This window comes from Excalfactoria chinensis, chromosome 4 (genome assembly GCF_039878825.1).
Source record: "Excalfactoria chinensis isolate bCotChi1 chromosome 4, bCotChi1.hap2, whole genome shotgun sequence".
Lineage (NCBI taxonomy): Eukaryota > Metazoa > Chordata > Aves > Galliformes > Phasianidae > Excalfactoria > Excalfactoria chinensis.
This window is the reverse complement of record NC_092828.1, coordinates 5,710,083-5,732,637: the sequence shown is the minus strand read 5'-3', so window position 1 is coordinate 5,732,637 and position 22,555 is coordinate 5,710,083. Positions and strand designations below refer to the sequence as shown.

General features: G+C 42.7%; 1 protein-coding gene across 2 annotated transcripts in view; it reads right to left on the bottom strand.

Annotated features, from left to right (window-relative positions):
* The window catches only part of FGFRL1 (fibroblast growth factor receptor like 1), a 158,545-nt gene that overhangs the window by 77,123 nt on the left and 58,867 nt on the right, over window positions 1–22,555 (bottom strand). For both annotated transcript variants that reach the window (XM_072335318.1, XM_072335319.1), the window contains exon 3: window positions 5,556–5,828. In XM_072335318.1, coding sequence (XP_072191419.1) covers window positions 5,556–5,828 — 273 coding nt within the window. The remainder of the gene's footprint in view (window positions 1–5,555; window positions 5,829–22,555) is intronic.

Sequence of the window (22,555 nt, the reverse complement as noted above, 5' to 3'; positions counted from 1 at the left end):
GGAGAACTGTAATGCAAACCATATTTTACTGTACTTGTCTTTTTTTATTTCACTTGGTATTTTCTACTACTGCGAGCAGAAAAAAAAGCACACTAGAATAAATATCCATTCAGACATTGCCATGATTTTAATATTTTTTTTTTTTTCAGGATACTTATGCTGACAGTTTAAAACAAAAAGAAAAAGGTTATTTTAATGCAAATTTTTCACACATGCCTGTTATCCAAGAAAGCTGCCTCCAGTCAAGTTGTAAAAAGCATAAAGTAGCAGCTGGCTCAGCAGGAAAAAAAACTACTCTAAAAATAAATCTTCTGATGTCAGGGGGGATTCTCAAAGCAATCAATTGCAGCAAGCAGACAGTAGCCATTTAATAGCAAATTTGATTTGTTTGAAAACAAGATGTAGCTCAGTTTCTCAGTAATGTATCTGACGGTCGGGACAACAAGCTCTGCTCTTCCTGCTGCTCTGTGCTTCAACATTTCCCTGCTCCACAGCCCAAAAGGGAACCACAGAGCTTTGCCACTCGGAGGGCCAGGCAGTGGTAAGAGAAGCGTGAACTGGACAGTGATAAATTCTTCCCACAAACCTTCCTCCAAATAAACCCAGAGAAAAAGCAAATCTGACAGGCAGAGATGCATGGTAAGAAAGAAAAACACTGGAGTAGCTGTTCCTTGGATATAAATGTTGATCTTCTGAGATGCAATGAAGCAAGATGTCTTATGTAATTGACAAGCATCAAGGGAATCAAGAAACCTACAGATGCTAGTGCTTCCTATTTTTCTTGCTACAGAAGGTAATAATAAGCATGAATGCAGACACAAAAATAAATACAGAATGTCTGATCTTTCATCACTTGGTTGAGCAGTTGATGCAAGATGAAGTATTTACTGGTAGCACCTGTAGCAATAGCCCTGTGTGTTGCAACGCTGGCACACCTTGCAGGGTTTCACCTAGAACATTTCTGCAAGTGAAAAGCCTTCTGTGTTGTGCATTAGTGAAAGAGGTCATTATGCCACAGCATAAATATTTACTAATAGTCTTTCCTACAGGTGTTCGTCAATGAATTTTCCTTCAGAGAATGAGCAGACCTCTGGAACAAGCGATCCTGTTTATTACTGTAGAAAGGGATGGTAGTGGATGTTGTCCAGCGCCCTTCCAGAAGCCCTTTGCATCAGCGTCTGAAGCCTGTGCAGAAGACCAGGGCTATTGATGCAATATTGTAAGCAGGAACATTATTTTCCTTTTTTCCTTTATTTTTCACATGACCCACAACTGACTGTAAAATCAAAGGATAAGTAGCAAAGCAATGGATGACTTCACTTGGTCCAATTTTTCCTCACTGGCTGCAGCTTGATGCAGGCTTCAGTTGAACTATCACTTGGAACTCCTTCCTGCAGAATGTGCCTCATTCAGTACATAAGGTGGACAGTTTTCAAATAATAAGCAGTTATTCAATATGTTGTTTCTTCCTCTTTGGCTTTGGGCTTCCTTTTATAGCTTACTGGCAAGGAAGTTTTATTCTGCAGTAAAGAAACCACAGGTTTTGACCAAGAATTTAATAACAAAATGAAGTTAAGTTTCACACCTGTTGATTGTAAACCATCCTTTCTGAATTGACTCAGCTGGGAAAGAGAAAAAGAATAAGAAGAAATAAACCTGTAGTGGGCATTCAAAGTTAAGATTTTCATGGGCATCATTGTACGAGTAAGTTTTTGGGGAAGTACAGCACATTTCTTTTGATGAGCAACAGATAATTCACTATAATAAAGAACCATTGTACTTAATAACTGAAATGCAGATTTAATGCTGATTAAAGAAGAGTTCCTCTTCCAACATTGGTAAATCTGTCTGCAGTATAATTGGCATCCCAAATCTTGTGGTAAGCCACAAAAACTATTAAGGCTGGCTAGGAGAGGAAATTGTAGTTTTGACTTATATTGGTTATCTGCTTTTACTGGCTTACATTTCACGCAGGGGTGTATTAGATCAGGATTCCTTGGATCTTTGGGATCTGGGTCCTGCAGTCTGGGAGGATGTAAAAAAAGCAAGGCAGAAACCAATTGCTACCATGTGGGTTGGCAAAACCTTTGTCAGAAGATCAAAACCTCAGTATAAGAGAAGACTCCCTTTCAACACAGCAGTAGGAAGATGCTAAATTAGGAAGAAAAGACTTTACTAAGTGGTGTGGAGGAGGAGTAGTGTGGGATTTAAGAAGTTTAGACTCAACTCTGAGCCACATCTCGTATTTTCTATGGTCTTGAATTAACCACTTGATCTCTCTTTGCCTTGGTTATCATCTGCAAAAAGCCAGCAATCCTTCTCATCCAGACATGCAGACTGGAAGTTCTTCATAGAATCATAGAATCATAGAATTACTCAGGTTGGAAAAGACCTTGAAGACCATCAAGTCCAACCACAGCCAGGCAATGTGTAGATATGTCTACAAGACAGGCAGAGGCAGCCCCAGGTTTGCTGTACTCATGCACTGAGCCAGCTGATTGTAAGCAAGACCTGGCACGAGAGCCACAGGTGTCATTAGAAGAGGCTTAAACCCACATTATTACATTTCACAAAGACCAGCTTGACAAATAAACATGGGAGCACACCTATGCCTCCCACTGATGTCAGTGGATCCACTGATCTTTTTTCTTATGTACAGTGTCACAAACTTTTGTTGGCTCTCTGTTGTACTATAATGAATACAGGGATTAATTGAAGTTAATACTAGTAAGAGTTACGTAATACTGAATGCAGAGAGGTTCAGTGCAGATGAATTTTAGCTTCTGCTCTTTGTAGGATCTCGAGTAAGCCCTCAGGTTAACCTTCTGCACTTTATACATGTATAACATAGCAGTTACAGTCTTCACTTGCCAGTGGCGTGGAAGAAGTCAGTTAAAACTGTATAACATAACTAGGAAATCCTTCAATAAGCTACTGTATGGATTTCAGATATCACTACTGAAATTCCAAGAATGTTTCCATGCCAAAATAGAATGCTTTGGTGTTTGTTTTTTTATACTCAGTGTTTAATGAATACTTTGATTCTGTTCTAGATTTAATATCTTAACCACCTTGCCCTTGTCTGACACCTGCATGGTTTATACGCATTAGGTGTCAGCAGTAAAGCTGTTTATAGGAGGGTTTTTCTCCTTTGAAGAAGCTGGAGAATGAGAGCCCATGTGGATCAAAAGGCCACTGTGCCTAATGAAGTTTGTGCTCTCCGGAACACAAACAAAACAGCTCCATCAATTTGATCTTCATCCTCAAAACCGACATGTGGTTGGTTTTAAAACACTGCCTCCTTCTCAAAAATCAACAAAGGACCTTTCTCAACCAAAAGCAGTTTCACCAGGATGAACGTGAGCATCTGGCTAAAGCATTAAACGTTTGGATCCTTTGAAAGAATAAGTCACTGATACGTTGTGTTCACTTGAAGACCTTGGAAAGAAAGGCACTGGGGGAACATTTGTTTTCAGGGAAACTCTTGTAGTGAAAAGAAATCGGTTTGAACATTACGTGAACACTTCTGTATCACTGGAGATGAGAGACAGCAATAATCCATTAAAAACGGCCTGAGCAACAATGCACAAAGGTACAGTGTGAGACCAGGTAGAAAGATGCAAAGACTAAGAATTACGGTCTTTAGCCAGTATCATAATAAGGACGCAAAGAGATGAACAATAACTCAGTCCATATGCCTGCCACACATTTAGTTTAAAGTTACCCTTTTCTTGGCACTTGGTTATCAATATTTGTTTGCATAGCATTCAATCTCACACCCACAGAGGCTGGTGGGAGCTTGCTATTTCCTTCCATAGCTGTGTGATGAGGCCCCAAATAACTGGTGTTTGTGCTTAAGGCTTTACAGTGCCAAATATAATGAACGCTATTGTTCTTGATACAATTTAATTTGATAATCCAATTTCCCTGACCAACTGAACTGCAATTTTTGCCTCAGTCTTTCCTGAATACAAGTCAGCTTTTACCCTATGTCTCCTCATTTTTCCCTCTCATTTCTCTTTCAGTCATGCTACCAAGGGCCTTCTTTGTCTTACAGCCGTGGAGTCACAGCAGCCAGCTTTGACCCTGAATGTTACAGAAGGCAAAGGATGACAGAAATTACAGTTTTTGGCAGTCTCTGTGTACAGCACAATCATGACTGAAGCAGGTTCCTATAACATTCTCTTCTCCACACTAAATAGTCTGGGAACCATGTCCAAGAGTCTGCAGAGGCGTAAACCTTTAGAAACGATTTTCACTTCACCCTTTCAGCTCAGAGTAGCAATAAAGAAAGGAAGAACAAGAAATGTGTATGAAGAAAACCAAGCCACAAACAGTATGTAAGCTGTAAGCTGGCTTTTACAGTTTTGCATCACTGATGCTACAGGAGTTGTACAGCAAGAGTGTTCCCTCACCTAAGTACCTCTTTCCTGATAAGACACATATGTTCTGGTTTCTTTCCCATGTTAGCTTTGCAAAGTGCATTCACCAAGAATCACCCTGTTATCGGGTGATAATCCTCTACCAAGCAGTGTCAAGTGTTTGCTACATGCTCTAAGTCCACAGCAGTCCTCCTACTAAGAATGGGAAGAAGAACAAATTGGAAAGAAACACATAGGCCAAGCGCCAACCAGCAGGATGGAGCCCTAAGCTCCATCTTCACTTTTACTATCCAAGGACAAACAGAACTTTGTGGACCAGATACTAGGAGTGTTGCCCCGGCAATAGCATCAGCAAGTTGCCGTATTTCCTTTCTCTTTGTAATATTTCCCTTTGCTCCTTCAGTATCTGCCAGCCCGTCAAGTGTAATCCAAATCCAGCCTCTTCCCAGTTCTTTCCCTCCACACAGACAAAGGGTAATGAACACATTTCTGTGGCAGCCACACCAGAGGAATCTCTGATTATCCAGAGCAGTTTCTCTGGGGACCTTCAGGAATGGTTACCCAAAAATCCCATCACCAGGCCAAGCTCTGGGCCAGTCAAAAGCACAACCAGAGAACCCATGATCACCAAGCTATTCAAAGCCTGCTTCCATCAAGTGAATTTCTCAGCAACTGAGCACCCCTGAGTCATATACTGTCTCTGAACCTTGTTTCAACCTAAATATTATTACTCCTAAAGATAACACTTCACAAAAGCTCAGTACGTGGATCTTCCAGCCGTACATTTTTTTATAGGTACCTTAATGTTTGTTTTGAGAACTACCCCATTCCAACAGCAAACATAAAGATCAGTGTGACCTCTCCTTATCACACAGCCTTTCCTGTGTGGAATTCATTGTGATCTAGACCCTAGTGACTATTGCATCATTTCTGTTTATTTGTAACCTTTGGCACTGCGTAATCTTATCTGCCCACAGCCGGCTGCAGCAGAAGATGTGCAGAAACACAGCCAGCTCTGGCAGTACTCAAACACTGGAAGGGTCCAGTTAAGAGTGGAGATCAGTCAATGATTAGCAAAGTAAATTTACAGTCACTGACAGCTACCCAGAAATCAATTCGTCCTTTCCTCCCTGCAGGGAAAGTGAGGCTTGGTGTTTCTGTAGCTTTACTCACCTATCACGATGAGGGTGTAGTTCACGTTGGTGCTGCCGAAACCATTGGTGGCTTTGCAAATGTAGGTTCCCGCATCTTCACTCTCAACCTCTTTGATTTTCAGTCCTTGCTGGAGGATCCGGAACCTCGTCCAGCCACTGTGGATAGTGCGTCCATCCTTCATCCACATGGTGAGGGGTGGGGGATCGCCCTCCACCGGGCACAGGAGCTTGATGGTCCTGCCCAGCCTCACCGACTGACGGTGGATCACTTTATCAGCAATCCTTGGGGGACCTAAGAGAGAGAAGAGAGAAGTAGAGTTGTTACTGCTTTTGCCATGACACTACATTGGCTGCCACACAGAGATACAGCAATAAGTGCTCACCCAAAATGTTTTAGACCTAAAAATGCAGGTGATTATAGAGGGGTACATCAAGAGAGATCCCAGTTTGTGCAAAGCCTGAAGCAACATCTTCACCACCATCAGCAGCTCACACTAATCCACAGCTCTAACACACCAGGAAAGTGCAATCCTCTCTTCCTTTCCCAAAGCAGCCTTGGTATAGCAAGAAGGCGCTCTACACTCAAACTGTTCAGCTGTATTTGGTAAAGCAACTATAGTTGTTTTAAACTTAACACCAATCCTGAAGGCAAAATTAGTAACAGCACTGGTACTTAAAACAAAACACTGCCCCCCTCAAAAAGTTATAGCCCTTTCATGTTGTACATACAGTAATTCCCTTTAATAGTCACCACATGGGCTTTATCTGAGACGCATAAGCCTGCAGTTGTCAGACACGAAGCATTCATTGGATAATGCTTCACCAAAGCACAGCGTAGCCTGACAAGCAAACACTGCTTGCAGTCCAAAAGAGGATATATTCATAAATTGCCTTTGCAACCTTGCAGGATTCCCTCAGCTGTCAAATGTTTATTCTTTGCAAAAGGTGATAATTTCATGCAAAACAGGGAGTCCCTGATATGCTACAGAGTGAACACACTGGTCACCACGTGATAACAGGATGCATCCAATTGGTAAAAAAAGAAGTGATAAAGACTCCAACAGTAGGAATGGTCCCATAGCTGAATTCAACCTGGAATCTCTTCCCCAAGCTCTGAAAAACTGAAGCAGTCTCCTTTTCCCACATCTGCCTTTTTCATTAATCAGTCCATTGCACAAGCTCCCCGCTCAAACTGCAATAGCAGTGCTCTTCCCAGAATACTGTATTAATGGGTGTGATAATAAGTGCCCTGCTCTTGCATAAGGACAAAATGTTTTGCTAAGGATTGCTGATGCTGAGTTGCACCCAAACCCACAAGATGTTTGTGGGATTCGAAGCTGCTCCTTGGTGTTTTGTTTCTGTTTCTAGTGTTTTGCAGGATAGGACTCACTTGGGGCAAGCTACAGAGTTCACATTTGCACTTCCTCATGACTAATTCCTATTATTTTAGTGTCTGCCAGAATTTTCTCCAGTATGACTAAGGCAGCACATACAGCCCGGTTCAGGAGTGACTACAGAGCTGCTGTCACAGTTGCTCCCATGAATCTCACAGCTTTGCTGGTGAACAGAAGTGCTGCTCAAGCTGAGAAAAGAGTCAGGAATTAGTGCAAAACTCATCAATTAGCTTAACGAAGAGCCTGGTTAAAGCAGTGTGGCTTAGTTTAGACACGTTTTCTGGAGATCTGTTAAAGCCTCAAAGAAGGGATATATTGAGAGCACATACTCTGAAAAACTCACTCCCAGGCAAAGATCCCACCATCACAGACACATGCGGAACAGGATATTGGAACTAATGGTACACCAAGAGAAATGGCAAAACACCATGAGAAATCCTGCCTGGTCAAAGCTTTCTGAGCGATGGAAGCCACACTGTTGATACTTTTTAGCATGAGGAAACTCCAACCAGCTCTGTGGATGGGAAAATAATACTGAGATCCTTTGAATGCTGATCTGACACAAGCCACATCACTGAATCTTTTATAAAGAGATCCACCCACCAGGAGGAATTGTGCCTGTTGGCTTAAAGAAGCAGAATTCACTCACACCAGATGAGGATCCAGCCCCAAATCCTTCCATGTTACTCGGAGTAAAGAAGTAGATTTGTCCAAACAATTTCAAAGCTTTGCTGGGTTGCCTTTTGGAAAGGTTCTTTCCGACTCACAGCCCCGCCAAGTCAAGTCGACCCTCAAGAGTAGCTTCGTTACAATTTACTTGCAAGCCAGGAAACTACTCAGTGCATATTCAGATTGCAGAAGCAGACCTATAATTAGTGCTGGGGGAAAATGTTTGGTGCGGGGCAAGCAGGGACAGTGGAGAGAAAGCACCCTCCTCCCTGTAGCTCCTTCAAAACCCCTTTCCTTCCGACATTCAGGTTGACTCCTGATGAATTTTGAGACCTGGAGGAATCAGATAGTTTCCCAGTCACGTCATGTCCCTCATTGAGGCGGGCTGCACAAGCAGCCCTCCTGATGGCACCGGGGTTGCCTCTGGATCTGTCACATGGTTGGGTCAGCGAAAAGCTTGGTCCTCCTAAATGCCATTTTCCTTTGATTGACCTTTCATTCTGAGGAACTGTTGGATCGCTCTCAGTCATAGGATCTACTCACAGACCTTTGTGACATTTAGTGAAGGGTGTATTTCGCAGAGCCTCCCGGTCTGAAAAGCAAAACACCAGTGGAGTCCTCTGCAACCCCTTCCCCCTCCATCAGCCCCTCTGATGGCTTTTTTCTTGCTGTGAATTTTTTTGGGTACAGCTCATGCACTCCTCAATACAACATGGATGCAGGCACGGATGCTAAAATCTCCCTTCTGCTCATTGGTGCTGTCAATATTCCTATTTTACTACCCATCATCTTTGTAATGAGATCAGCATCCAGAGAAAAACACATTCCACCTCCAAACCTATGCATTAAGCTGCCTAGAACTGCTCAGGCCCTTTGCAATTTCTAGGGCTTCTCTATGGCAGTTCCATCTTCAGTTAAATGAAGCGAGTAAAAGGACATAGTAAAAAGATGCTATGCACCCCCATGTATCTCACATGAACCACTGGTACTGAAGAAAGCTCCCCAACTCAAAGAATCATCCCATAATATCCTGGAGTGCTGCTGATAACTACCAGTTCTCCCACGGCAATGATCTGAAGACATCCACAGGCTGCTTCACATGCAGCTGATAGCAAACTTAAAGGCTGAGTGCTGGATGCTGCCAACTCCCCATCCCTTGATGCTGCTGGTTTCTGCCTCATGCTGTAATACTGACCTAAAAAGCTGATGCAATCACTTCCCAGGCAGCCGGGGTCACAGTTTCAAGCTTTTCTAGATCCCAGCTTTGGGTTCTCCACAAGCAGAGGTGATGAAATGGATTTGGGGATCAATACCCTACAGGTACTTGTTGTAGAGATGTTCTCACCTAGTTTATGGGCTGGGCATTCCAGCAATGCCAGAAGAGCTGTCTAACAAGTCTATAAAGAATTGCTTTAAAACTTGAAATGATTTTAAGGCACATTATTGAAGTATTTAACACAGATATCTACCAAAGCAGACCTTTCAATGCCAATATACATTATCCTTCCAGATCAATCCCTCTATCTTTACACTAACCTATTAGCCGTGACCCAATTGCCATGTTCCAGGATTCATGGGCAAAAGCACAACACTGGGTGCTTTCAAACAGAGCAGGAGAGAGCAATGCTTGTCGTTCCTGGTTGGAAATTCTGAATTCCTACTTCATACCTCCCTCATTTCTTAGCCACTGGGCAGTGCTTCTTGAAATAGACCAGCTTTTGTAAGTGCTGAGAATCTGCAGCCTCTGCTGCTCCTGGAGTGAGAGACCTTCACGCAGTGTTTTTTCATGGGACATGGGAAAAGAGCTCAAAGGAGAGGCTGCAGGTGGGTATTCCACCAAAACTGCTGATGCAGGTTTTTGCACGCTTCTATAGTTGGGAGTGGAATGGTGGGGAGAGAAAACAAACACCATTCCTGGTTTCTTTCAGCTCTCCATTCTGCAGAGCCAGCTCTCTATGGTTACTGGGTGCTGCTGAGAAAAGCCCTTGAAGCCACACCAGGCTGGCAGGGTGCAGCTGACCTCAACAGCTCAGGCAAACAGAAGGAGCTGGTGCAATAAATTACACCAGCCCTCAACACAAACCCCGCAGGGGCTGGTCTCCTTCATTCCCCTTGTCCTCAGCCCTAAGGTTTGATGGATTCATTTCTTAATATTTGGGCTGCGGGGGAAGGGTGGGGTTTGACATCCATGGATGTGACTTGGGAAGAAGTGACAGGAATGCAGCTGCCTTCCCTGTGCCTGGTTGTTATTCTTTCTCCAAATACAAACTAAATATAACTTTGCCCCATACCATTCAAATCATTTTCATTACTAGAAGGGATCATGCCTGGAGTTCCAAGGGCCAGGCTGCAATCAGGCTTAAAATATAATTTAAACAATCCCTACCCACCAAGTTATTTTCCTGCTTTTAGTCTGCAAAGGCATAGGAGTACACTCAGAAAGAAAGCAACACAATCCCAACCAGATTCCAGGTTTTCTGTTCAAGATCATATAAGCCCAGTCAAACATTAACAAGGAAATGCTGTGATCACCTCATTTGTTTTAAATATTTCTGCTCATGTACACTCAGACAAGTGTGCAGATTTATTTGCCTCATTTACAAATACAAGCAACTGGAATTTCCATTCTGTTCCATTATATAAAAGACAGATCCTACACCTGTCTTACTGAACAGCTGGGCAATTTTCAATTTATATCCAGCAATTCTGCTCTCTACTATCCTATACCACGGAAAAGCCCCACTTGCTGCTGCGTTGCTGACGCTACTTTACAAGCATTCCTGCTCTTGTCCCCAGTGCTTGGAAGAGCTGGTTGTTGCCACATCTCAGCAAAGGGGTTGTGTAAAACTTACAAAGCTTCCCTGCTTTTTCTTTTTCCAGGAAGCAGCAAAAACAGTTTCTAGAAGTATATTTAAGACACAACAGCGGAATAGTCTGGAGCTTCCTGTCCACATTTCTCACAGTCAAAAAACACACACACATGTAATTATATTTTCCTGGACTGCGCTGCAAAGTTCACGCACTCATTCAACTCATACATGTAGTAAACATGATTTATAGCTCTGTGTGAAAAACCTCCAGATATATGGTGTTTTGATAGCGACTCGAACCTAGCACTATAATTTAGTAACACCTAGCAGTGAAAGCTAAATGATTTCCCACTCCACATTCCTAACTTTCCATGAACCCCTTTTTACTGCTAACCTGGGGAGGAGATACTGCTTCTCCAATTGTTTGGACTTAGCCTTGTTATTCCTTGAACTGAACTGCACACTAACTTCAAGCTTCACATATGGTGAACACACCAGCACTGACCCACATCCTAAGAGACCGTTTGCCATGATACAGTTCAAAGTGAACTTTATTAACACATTAAACATAATTACAAAGAGGAAATTCCAAGGAAGGTCAACCAGCCCGGACAGTTTCTTGGAATGGAAAGTAATTTATAATATCCACATACTGTATTGTAAAGTTTATAAAGAAGTTAAATAAGTTTTAAGAGCCCCATGGGTTAAGTATATTTTATTATTTAATACCAAACACATTCACTTTCCATGAAGATAAGATTTCTTTTGAAGTGCTGCGTTAGCAAATTATCAAAGTCCTTTACCACAAAGCACCCAAAACAACCCATCAGTGCATGCAAGAAATTAACACCAGGGACCAAGGTGCCACAGACAATGTGTGTCCTACACAGAGAATACAGCAAAACACAGAAATCTTCCACTGTGACAATGAGGTGAAGGAGTTGGACAAGGGCCACCAACCAAACCACTTGTTCAGCGTGAGCCCAATCTCTTAAACCATTTGACGCAACATTTGGCCTTCACTGTACTCATCACTGCCAAACTTTGTCCTCCAAAGTCCTCCTTGCAAGGGAGGCTCGCAGCAGAAACAACTTCTGTCACCTCTTCCGTGTTTCAGAATTAACATGGATGGTTGTAAAGAATCATCTAAAAGTCAAGTTTTAAACTTGACTCGGTTAATCTGAGGAATCCATTGGACTGCAAATCTCTGCTCAGAGTAGGAGCTTAACCCGTTCTAATAGTTTGCAATGTCAGCATGAGGATTAAACACTCCTTGCACTCTCCACACACTGTAACTACCATTATTTGCATTGACAGTAAGGCAGTAACATTGGGTTGAAGGCTCACCACGCTGAGGACTGGACAAACACCTACCAAAAAGAAACTCCCACAGAGAAGGGTTTACAAGCAATGATGGCAAAATCTTAATTAACACTAAATGTGTTCCTCAAAGGTCCACGACCAGTCTCTGCTCAAAGGGAAGCCACTACATGGGGAGCAGAACTGATAAAAATGCCTTTTTGATGGAGATAAAAGAGGGTTGGACCAGATGATGTCCAGAGGTCCCTTCCAATATCTGCAGTTCTGTTGATTCTGTGGTTCTGTGAAAGCTGTGCCTGCATGCGACATTAGATATTGGCATAAGCAATTTACAGGAATGGTGAACCCAATAACTTTTTGTATTTCTGAAACAAACCAGTCTGCTTTTCCAAAAGGTATGCAGTAGCCAAGCAAAGAAGGGGTCAGCATAGGGATAACTGAGCCATGTGCTTTGGTATGTGACATAAAGAGATCAGATTAGATGAGCTAATGGGTCCCTCTTGGCCTGAAAACATAAGCGCCCACAGACAAAAACAATGCTTATCAAAAACAATCAAAAGATTAAAGAAAAAAACAACAGCATCTCTGCAGAACAAAGGCTCTTAGAGAGGAGGAGAAAAACACCACAAGTATTTGCTGATCAGCCACGAAAAATGGTCAGTCTCAGCTTTGGAAACGGTGGGCTAGTTGCATGAGCAAGCTGTAAGCCTAGGCTGTACAGCTGAGCCAGCATGACAGAGGAAACAGCTTTGCAGATATGTTTTATGTCAAGTAAAGTGGCCTATTTTCTCTTTCTTCCCTACCTCTGCGTTAGGAACTGCTTTTCTGGAGAAATGGATATTTATTGATAGCACAAGAAGTGCTTGCCATGTTTTATATGAGTAATAACCAGTCCCTTGAGTGAAGGCTGCCAGTAAATTTTCTACTCTAGATGCTCCAAAAATGAGGGAAAAAAATAGAATATTTGGGAACATGTTCCATTTAATTAAGTGTTCTGCGTACACATTTCACCAAGATTTAATAAAATAGTTATTGTATGTTAAACAATTGGCACTTGATTATTGCATAGATTTATTACAGTCCAACAACAGTAGATGAGATACGTATCTCTTACATGGCTTTTAAATCCTTTGAGCATATGTTTTCAATAATCAGTTGGTATTTATTTAACATGAAATTACCATTGTATTAAATTAAATATACATAGGCGACATTCAGTTTCAAGTGCTGCAGACTACTTTTTCAGCAGCAAAAAATAGTAACTGTATCCCTTAGGTTTAGAGGTAGCAAATGCAAAGGAGAGCTAGGATTACTTCAAATTACTTTTGAAGAAACAGTCTTTGTGCGTTAGAAGGTTTCTCTTCTAGCGCGAAAGAAAATATCTTATTTACTGTTTCTTAAGTGCTGCCAATAGACTTCACACGGCCAGAAAGGGAGGACTAATAGTTTTATTCTAAGGCTAAAATTATACTGACAGTGCACTCCAGGTACGCAGCACAGTGGATAACCAGAAAACTTTCTGTAGAGAAACGTGTGACAAAGGTGCATTGGCACTCGTTCCCAAGTAATTTGCCTTCTTCATTCCCATTCAAGAAGGCAAGCCTGTCTGAATAATGACATTCCCAATGAGCCTTTTCTAAAAAAACCCAAGTCATTAAAACATGTTTTCTAGGTTCTGAAACGAAAACGCATTTTTTAGCCTCCTGTTTCCAAGCAAGACACGCTGCCTGATGTTGGAAGAAATCTAGAAGTCATTTGGCCTGAGTGAGGCAGCGGGATCCAGAGCCCAAGTGAAAATCCTGCCCAATGGCTCTAACCTGCTCTCCCCAAAGCCAGCCCAAACCGCCAGTCCCTCCATCACAAATTCCTGCCAGCACAAAACATTTGTTTTCTTACCATGCTCTCTGAAAAACAATCAGTCAGGCAGCCCTGTATTAGCTTGTGGGGTTAAGCAACCCCAAATTTAACAGAATTGCTATTGCGCTCCTCCCTTCCGTCTATGAAAATCCTGCTCCGTGAGCCCAGTGCATTTCCCAGCCAAATCGCCCACCATCTCCAAGACTTTCAGCAAAACAAACCAGAGATTGTGCAAATCTCAGTTTAGTTCACATATTTTCTAACAATATTCCCCCTTCAAGTCACCACTTGTAATCGTGTTCCAAAGCTCAAGGCTTCAAGGAAAGGCATAAACTTCTGAGCCAGTCGGCTTGATTTTTGTCCCCTTCTTTGTCCCATCTGTTGCCATGTAGTACCCTGTCACTCAATCTTTTTATTTGAATGCTCCTAGGAAAAGGGATGCCAAGGTTCACGTTCGGTGACACAACTTCCCCTTGAGCCTTGGTAGTCAATATTTAACCCAGTCTAAGCACAGTGTAAGGTTTAATAAGTAATTAGCCATTTCCCTTATAGACAGATGCTTGTGTGAGAGCTGTACAAGCAGGAAATTGTAAGTGTCATTGTTTATGTCTGCAGGGAAACAGAAGCCACGATGGCTGACTCAGTGCCATATTCAGGAATGATGTGAGCAAAGATCTGTAAATAGCAGGTTTGCCTTCCTGCTAATCCACAGCAACGAGTCTTCAGCCACACATCAACACAGGGACCTTTCTCATTTGTATCCAGAAATTCAGTTTTCCTCAAAATATTCTCTAAAACAATAATAATCATATCCTTTAAAGAACAAAATCACAGAAGGGTTGATACTCTTCCATCCATTGCTGGTATTAATGACCATTCCCAACAGATAAGGCGGAAAATGTGTTGAGGTCATTGAGGGCACGGATTAAAATATAAAAAAAGGTCCTGAATGCTCATTCTTGAATAGGAGACACTGCCAGAATGTCCACACACCTCCTGCTGTCAGAACATCAGTGCCAGTACCCTACATGGTGAGGCTGCTCTCTGTCCTCAGTTCGCTCTGCCTTTGTCGCTGAGGGTTTCTAAGTTCGCTCACCACAAAAACGCGGTAACAAATGTTTGTTGGTGACCACAAGGAGATAAACACCGTGGTATATAAAAACTGAAGTTATTTTCGGAGGCTTCTCTGAAACAGAAAGCACTTCTAGCTGGATGGCCACAGAGCGGACTTAATACTGGAATGTTTTGCAGAAAAGCTTTTCCATCAGAAAATGACTTCTTTTGTCAAGAGCAGAGATTTTGTCCAGATTTCTCTTTCATTACTTGCCTTCTCATTATGAGAAAACTACAGAGTTTTTATGAATAACAGTGCAAAACAAGGGAGTAGAAAAGTCTGAATTTTGGAAGTGCATCGATTAAGGAACAGGGATCTTTTTAAATGCACAGCTACATCACTGAAATATGAACATACATAAATTAACAAGCATAGATGTGTATATATTCAGATCTCTTATGTATATATATATATATATATATACATACACACATACAAGAAAAAGGAAACAAAAAATCCTCCTTTTGCTCCAGAAGAAAAATGCAAACCAAAGCTGACAACCCACCTGCCTCTGAGCCAACAGCAATTTACATTTCTGAATGCAACCACTCACAGTTGTTCTACCAAAGCCTTCTGCCCACCCTGTGCATGGTGGAAGTGCTCAGGGCTACCCTTCCCTCTCCAGATTGAATGCTCATTATCAGGGCCTACCTTATGTGTACCTTTGGATCAGGAGTCTGCTTTAAATTGAATGCCTTTGTCATTCTCACCAATTATACTTTGGTTCAAGTCACAGATATTTAATTGAGCATACAGACTGAGTTGCTTTTGTATTAAATTAAAATGCAAGACGTCCTCCAGTCCAAATGGGCACATAACCCATAGGACAAGCCAAGGGCTATGTTGAAGTGAACACCCACCTGAAATGAGAGCATCAGGTCCTCAGCACCAAATGCTTTACTATATAGATTCGATCAACTTACCAATCCTCACCACTTGCTAATTCAGATACAGAAAGAAATTGCTAGCTGGGTACCTGGTAAAACAAAAGCAGAAGCTGTGCTCTCGGATTTCCATTAACAAGAGCTTGGTCTACATGAGCAGACTGGAGCTAATCCAGAATAAACTCCCCAGATGCCTGTAGTGCGAACATCACCTCCTCAGCACCAAATATTTCATTTTGAGATCTACTCCTGCTGTGCTATTCCATGGCCTAACTTTGACACGTCTGTACATCTCTTCCAGGAGGGGAAAATACTTAAAGGCAATTTAAAAGAAAGTGTTCACATAGGTTGATTCAGTGAAAACATACATTATACGCAAGCAATGCCAAGTCTTACACATATGAAAATAAGGAAACCATCAATGAATTCTTATAGCATTCACATCTGGTTCCTGCTCCCCAGACACTGAGGCACGCACTACCTGATGCAGAAGTCTGGTACTGGCAGAAGCAGGGCTTCTTAGAGCATGAAGCATTCACTCCTACAGAATAATATATTGTCAAGTCTCATTCAGCCAACAGTCCCAACTTCAGATTATACCCAAAGGAAAGCAGATAATGGATCAACCCTGGCTTGGTGCCACAGCACAATATTAAAACTCGTGCTGATACCTGCTTAAGTCCACGCACAAGCAACTTTGTAGAATCAGAGGATAGCAAGAATCATTTGAGTTAGAAGATACCCTTAAAGATCAACTAGTCCAACCCCTTGCAATGAAAAGGGACACCTACAGCTCTGTCAGGTGTTCAGAACCCCATCCAGACTTGAGTGTGTTCAAGGACGGGGCATCCACCACCTCTCTGGGCAGTTCCCACTGCTTCATTACTCTTGCAAAAAAACATTCTTCCTTATATTCAGTCTAAATATCCTCTCTTACAGTTTGAAATATTTTCCCCTGTTGGCTTTCTGGGCCATGAAGGCACCCTGATAGCTTATATCCAACTTGCCATCAACCCATAGACCCAAGTCTTTTTCTTGCTGTTAAAACTCATCTTTGTCAAAGTCATTGTTCATGGCTAGGAGTGCCAGATGCTTTTCTGGACAGTCCTAGGGCTGCTCAGATTAGAAGACAATATCAATGCATTATTTTATATGGTGTGTCTGAAGCTCTTCTGCACTCCTTGCTGCTCAAAAACTGCTTCACTTCAGTGCTTTCCTTCTCCATCTACTGCACAGCAATGTGGAGCATCTCAGGACGAGCAGTATTACAAAAACAGCGCCTAATAGTGGGTATTTTATGCCTAAATCAAAATGCCAAAAATAAAAATTCCTCAAACAACCCAAAGGTTTTGGAAATATTTCTCCTCTGCTGAAGATCCCATATCTATATAAACCTACATAAGTAGGAAGATGGTGCTGTTTATTATCTGACGTATAGCTGAGTACATGCACTGTGTTGGTAGTGCAGCTTTATTCAAACTGCAGCTCCCGAGCGTGGAGGAGTTTTGTCAGCATTGATTGCTCTGTAGTATCAAATGATGTCATTCCACTGGTGGGCTGCGCACTGGCACGTACCGTCGTCTCTGTCAGGTAGATAGGGCTACCCTGGAATATCAATCAGTGAGTGCTCCTATTACCTCACAGTCTGGTAATGCACAGTCCCCGCTGCCCTCTTGCATGTGTGCATGGGGGGGAGAAACTTGGAGAGCCCAGCAGCTATCTAGCGAATCTGTGCATGGAGAAATATTGTCTCGGCACTACCGCACATACACGTGTGTGCATAACCAACACACACATCTCAACAGCTGCCAACAGGAATTCCTGGCTGCAGACTGAAGCGCGGCCATAGGTTGGCTCCTCGCAGCACAATGTACAGCAGAGCAAAGTCCCCATTCAGGGAAAGATTTCTGATTTTCTCTGCAGCAATACAAGTTTCTACTGTTGTGACAAGTTGAACTTATTCTTAGAGAAGGCACATCACTTCTGTGCTGCATGCTGGCATCTCTGAGTAAGGAAGCAGGAGGTCAGCCTATGCTTAAACAGCATAGGACCCCTCTTCCCATCACCTGTGGTGGTAATCCACGATTCCCTAATCACCTGCTAATCCCTTAATCTTTATTGCATGTAAACTCTAACCTTTTCCCAACGGTTGTGCCATGACAATTGCCAATCTGATTATAGTGAAACCCCACTGGAAGACTCAATGATAAAAGATGGATACATGCAAAACCGATTTGCTGTATCGAACAGCAACTCAACTGCCTTCAAATACCAACAAATGAAAGACTGTTTAAAATGGTTTTTATCTAATAACTGATTTGACCGTCTAACAAAAGACAAGATTTACTTCTGAAAGGAGAACAAAGGCATTGTTTAACATACCAAAGAGGAACAGTTTATGACTAAGAAAGAAAAGGCAATGTAAGAAATTTCATCATCATAGGCTACATTGGAAGAGTGAGAGGGCAAAATACAAGGGACCAGATGGACTTGGGCTCAAAACATCCATGCAAGAACTCAGACTGAGCCACTGGTCTCACCTTTGCCTCCAGATATCACAGTAAGAACAACAGGAGAGGCATCTAACATTCATCATGATAAAAAAGCAGTAATGACTGGTAAGGTTGAGCAAAATGAGCTGAATTTTGGTCTGAAATGGTCCCAGTAGTAGAGGTGGCAGGTTTGGTCCACTGTGAGCAGCCTGAGCTCCCTAATTGCAAAACACAGTGGTTCTTAGCTTTAAAAACAATGGAAATATAACACAAAAATAAAATATCTGGGCAATGCTCATCACTTTTCTGTGGGTAGAAGTAAAGCCAAAGCCTCCATCATCTAATTTACCAGAAGATACAGAGAAATATTAAATGCAATGCAAGCAGAGGCCCAACTAAATCCCACATTTCACCCATTGAGGGGAATTTGCCAGCACTGAGAATTTTCTTGCTTTTATCTTGTGATATTAGGTGCTTGTTTCTTAACACCTCTTTCATGAGGGCATAATCCCAAAGGAGAATCTCCAGTTTATTTGAACAGGAGAGGAAATCTGGGACCTTTGCGATGATGAAGAATCACTAAATGCTCTCAAAACAGTAAGCGAATAAATAAAATCCAATTTGCTGTAACTTTCATATTTAAGCTCCAGCACTGGTTTCCTGGGGTTTGACCGAGGAGTGCTGAACACGCAGGATTAGTAACATGAGTGTTTCCCCCAGATGCACCCCATGCGATATATTCAAGCACCTTTATGACATGTATTAACTAAAAGCTACACTTAGCTGCGGGATCCAATAGCTATAGGATCTAATATATTTCACACTCCACTCACCATACAGGAGATTATAAGCAGGTGCCTCTCCTAGGGAAACTGGTATATCACAATCAACAGGAAGCTGGCTCATACCCCCAGATGTTTGATATTATGGGAAGAGGGGAGAAAGCGAGACGTCAGGGTCAATAAAACCATGCTACTACACTTGCAGCACCTACAGTCCAGGAAGGTCTCCAGTAGCTCAGTTCTGCCATTGATAAAAGTTTTACAAGACCTCTGCTCGGAAATCAAAGGTCTGTTTACTTAGCCTTTGCTTGCTGGGCTTTAGGATAGTGCAGGGAAGATCAAAGCTGAGACCTCGTTTAGCATGTCCAAGTACACAACCAGCAAGTCTGTTTATGTTGGATTCCTACACACTGAGTGTGCTGCTGTCTGTCAACACTTCAGGCTCATTTTTGGCAGGGAGGGAAATATCCAGCAAGGCCCCACAGATTTTGGTCCTATTGAAACAGAAGTGAAAGTCAGAACAGGAAGCTCTGAGGTCAGAAGTGAACTCCTTGCAGGAAGAAAGGAGAAGACCTATAGCCTCTGCTGAAGTGCCGCAACACTAAAATTCACCTACAGTCTGCATCAAGAATTGCAAAAGAAAATTCTGGTTCTGCACTCTTTGGATCACACCTGTTTTTACTGCTCATGCAGAATGCAACCAAGTCACCCAGTTTGGCAGGTGTAAGAAATGACATCCCCTGCAATCATGTGCAGAAAGAGGTGCAAGAGCCATCAGCAAAGCACACTCCTGGAGTCTCCCAGTGATGGCTATAAGCTCATTCTGCATTGTTCCATCATTTGCAATAACAGGCCATTCACTCACCATTCCTGTTCTTCCTTTCCCTCTTGCTCCCACAGGAGCAGACAAATATCCCTGCACCTATAGAGCAACACTTTCATCTTTTTATGTATGTTTGTTTCTGGTGCATTCATCTCTCTAGTTTTTAGCAAAAGCTGCAGCCAAGCCATGGCCTTAGTCCCAGGCATTGTGGTGGTGGGACACAGCAACTGTACAATCACCCTCTTCTACACAGCTTTCCATTTTCACTGCTTGTAAGATCATATCACTCACATCACTCCTTCCCAAACAGATTGTGTTATATCCGTGCTTTGAGATCCTTAACTGGTAGCACCCCTGGAGCAGAAATGGAGCTGTCTGATCCAAACTAGACCAGTCTAGCACTGGGAAAGAAACCTCACAAGTAACAACCATACCAATGATTACTACAGCTATAACCAGAAAGGAACCAACACAGTTCAACCACACATGTACCCTGTTCTCACCCTCTGGTGCACTGTTCAGCTCTAAGTGTGTTTAGGGTAAAGTTGCTTCAATCTTAACTCTTCATCTGAACCTATATTGCTTTCAGTGGGTCCCTCCGCAGCTTGCTTTCTTGTGCTGATGGGATCAGCTCATTCAGGACTGAGTGATAAAGCAGTACCTGCTTCTTCTTCACTTCATTTTACAGAGGAAAAAGACATTACTATGAGAAAACAAACAAACAATCCTATAAAGGAACGGGTAGAGAAGACCACAGAAATTGTAAGCTGGAAGCTCTTTCTTTCACTGTCCTATCAACAGAATTGACCCTTAAAAACAGGGGAAAGTAGAAGAAAAAACAAGCTAATGGGTTAGATAGTGCCTTAGGTTTTTGCATCAAGTCAGATGGTAATGGTCACACAGGTACTTAAGAATCTTCAGCCACCCAAAGAGACACCTCCTACTTGTGGTGGAGCAGACTGTGGGCACCTTACAACGAAGGGGGAAAAGATGGATGCAGGTTTCTTTTAAGTCAGTCAGAACCTTTCCAGCCTGTCAAAGGGTTGTTTTCCCTAACACAACTGCACAGCCCACTTTGTTCCACCTTATTGCACTGCCTGTAGTCAAAACCTTCACCTACACCCTTAAGCTTCTGCCTCCCCCACCTTCTGGCTCCGATATCCAATCCCTTCATACATTTGTAGACAGTTATTGTCCCCTCAGGTGTCACTTAGCCAAGCTATACATACATTTACAAGCAGCTCTTTTAATCTTCTCACATAAATCAGTTCCTCCAGTTGTCTGATCTGATCATCCAGGCCTGTCTCTCTCTGTCCGGACAAAACCTCGCCTGTCTCCCTGACATCTCATGGATGTTGAGCTGTCAGCTCCAGCTCAGAGCTCTTAATCTTTCTCCCCCTCCTCACCTCCTTCCTTAATTGCTGCATACACCGTAACTGCACTGCTGCTGGATTATCCTTGGCTTTCCCTCTGGCTGCCCACACCTCAGCACGTGCCACCATCTTGCTGATAAACCCTGACCCTGGCTCCCCATCCACTCACTCACATTCATGATCCTGACACATTTCAGCAGGCCCTGATGAAGCACAATTCTTGCTTCATCTATGCTCATGTTTTCTAGGTCCCACTTTGGCCACATCTGCTTCTCTTGGAAACTCTAGCAGGGATGCTGGAACTCAAGGATCTTGAAGCTCTCTTCCAAGGTAAGCCACTCTATGATTCACTTCTTTTTGAGCTTTCCCTTTCAAATGGCTGATACTTTGCTTCACTGCAAAGACCCCTGGAATCGTAAAGGTTGGAAAAGACCTCTAAGATCAACTAGACCAACCATCAACCCATTTCTACCATGCCCAATAAACCACATCCCTCAGTGCTGCATCTACGTAATTCTTGAAGACCTACAGAGACAGTGACTTCACCACCTCCCTGGGCAGTTCTTCTGGCCCTGCTTTTAATAGCAACTCTTCTTTGTCAAAGCTCCAGCTTTGTCCAACTCATCTAAAAGTCCAGGCTCTCTCCTCCTGTTTGTTTTTTTGTCTTCACACAATATCACTGATGCTTTATGCCAAGTTATCTGTCCCATGTGAGAGCATCTTCTCTGCATTTAAACTACATCCTTTTTACAACTCCCCGAAAGGAGGTTGTGGTGAGATGGGGATCAACATCTCTCACAGACAACAGCTATAGATGGAGAGGGAATGGCCTCAAGTTGCATCTCAATGGTCCTTTCCAACCTTAGTGGTTCTATCTTCCTTCACTTAGTGCCCCTAGCAGCTCTTTGGGCACAGCCTGTTTGTGCTGCCAGTCAACAGCTCTCTCAGCAGGGTGAAAGCTCTGAACACAGCAGTGACACACATAAATCAGAGTAATCACCATAGCTTCACTAGCACCTCTCCACCGATTATCCTCACTTCCGCAACCTCAGCATTAAAGTATAATTGCATTTTAACAAGCTTCATTAGCACATTGCCTTAGTCAAGCTTAACGCAGCCCGAGCATCCAAGGAAACCTCATGGTGCTTCTTTTCTGCTCAATATAATTTTCAAGGCTTCTGTAACCTGATTTGTTAGGAATAACCTCAGGGCTGCAAAGCTTTTCTTCTGCCATCCAGCAATTAAGGAATAATTTGTCACAGAGCAAGTCGAGCTGCAGGGCAGGGAAACCCTGTGCAGTACAATGAAGCTATGTAAACCCCAGTCCTCGAAGTGAGCATCCCTCCTCCCTCATTAGGGAGAGGAATGCCTGGATGCACCCTGCCAATGTTAGCTAGCCATGGTTCTTGTGTGCTTTTTCAAACACTGAAGAAAGCTAAACTGAAAGATGCCAGATCATAACGCTGAAACCCCCTTGTTTGTTTTTAAACAAAAGCTACAC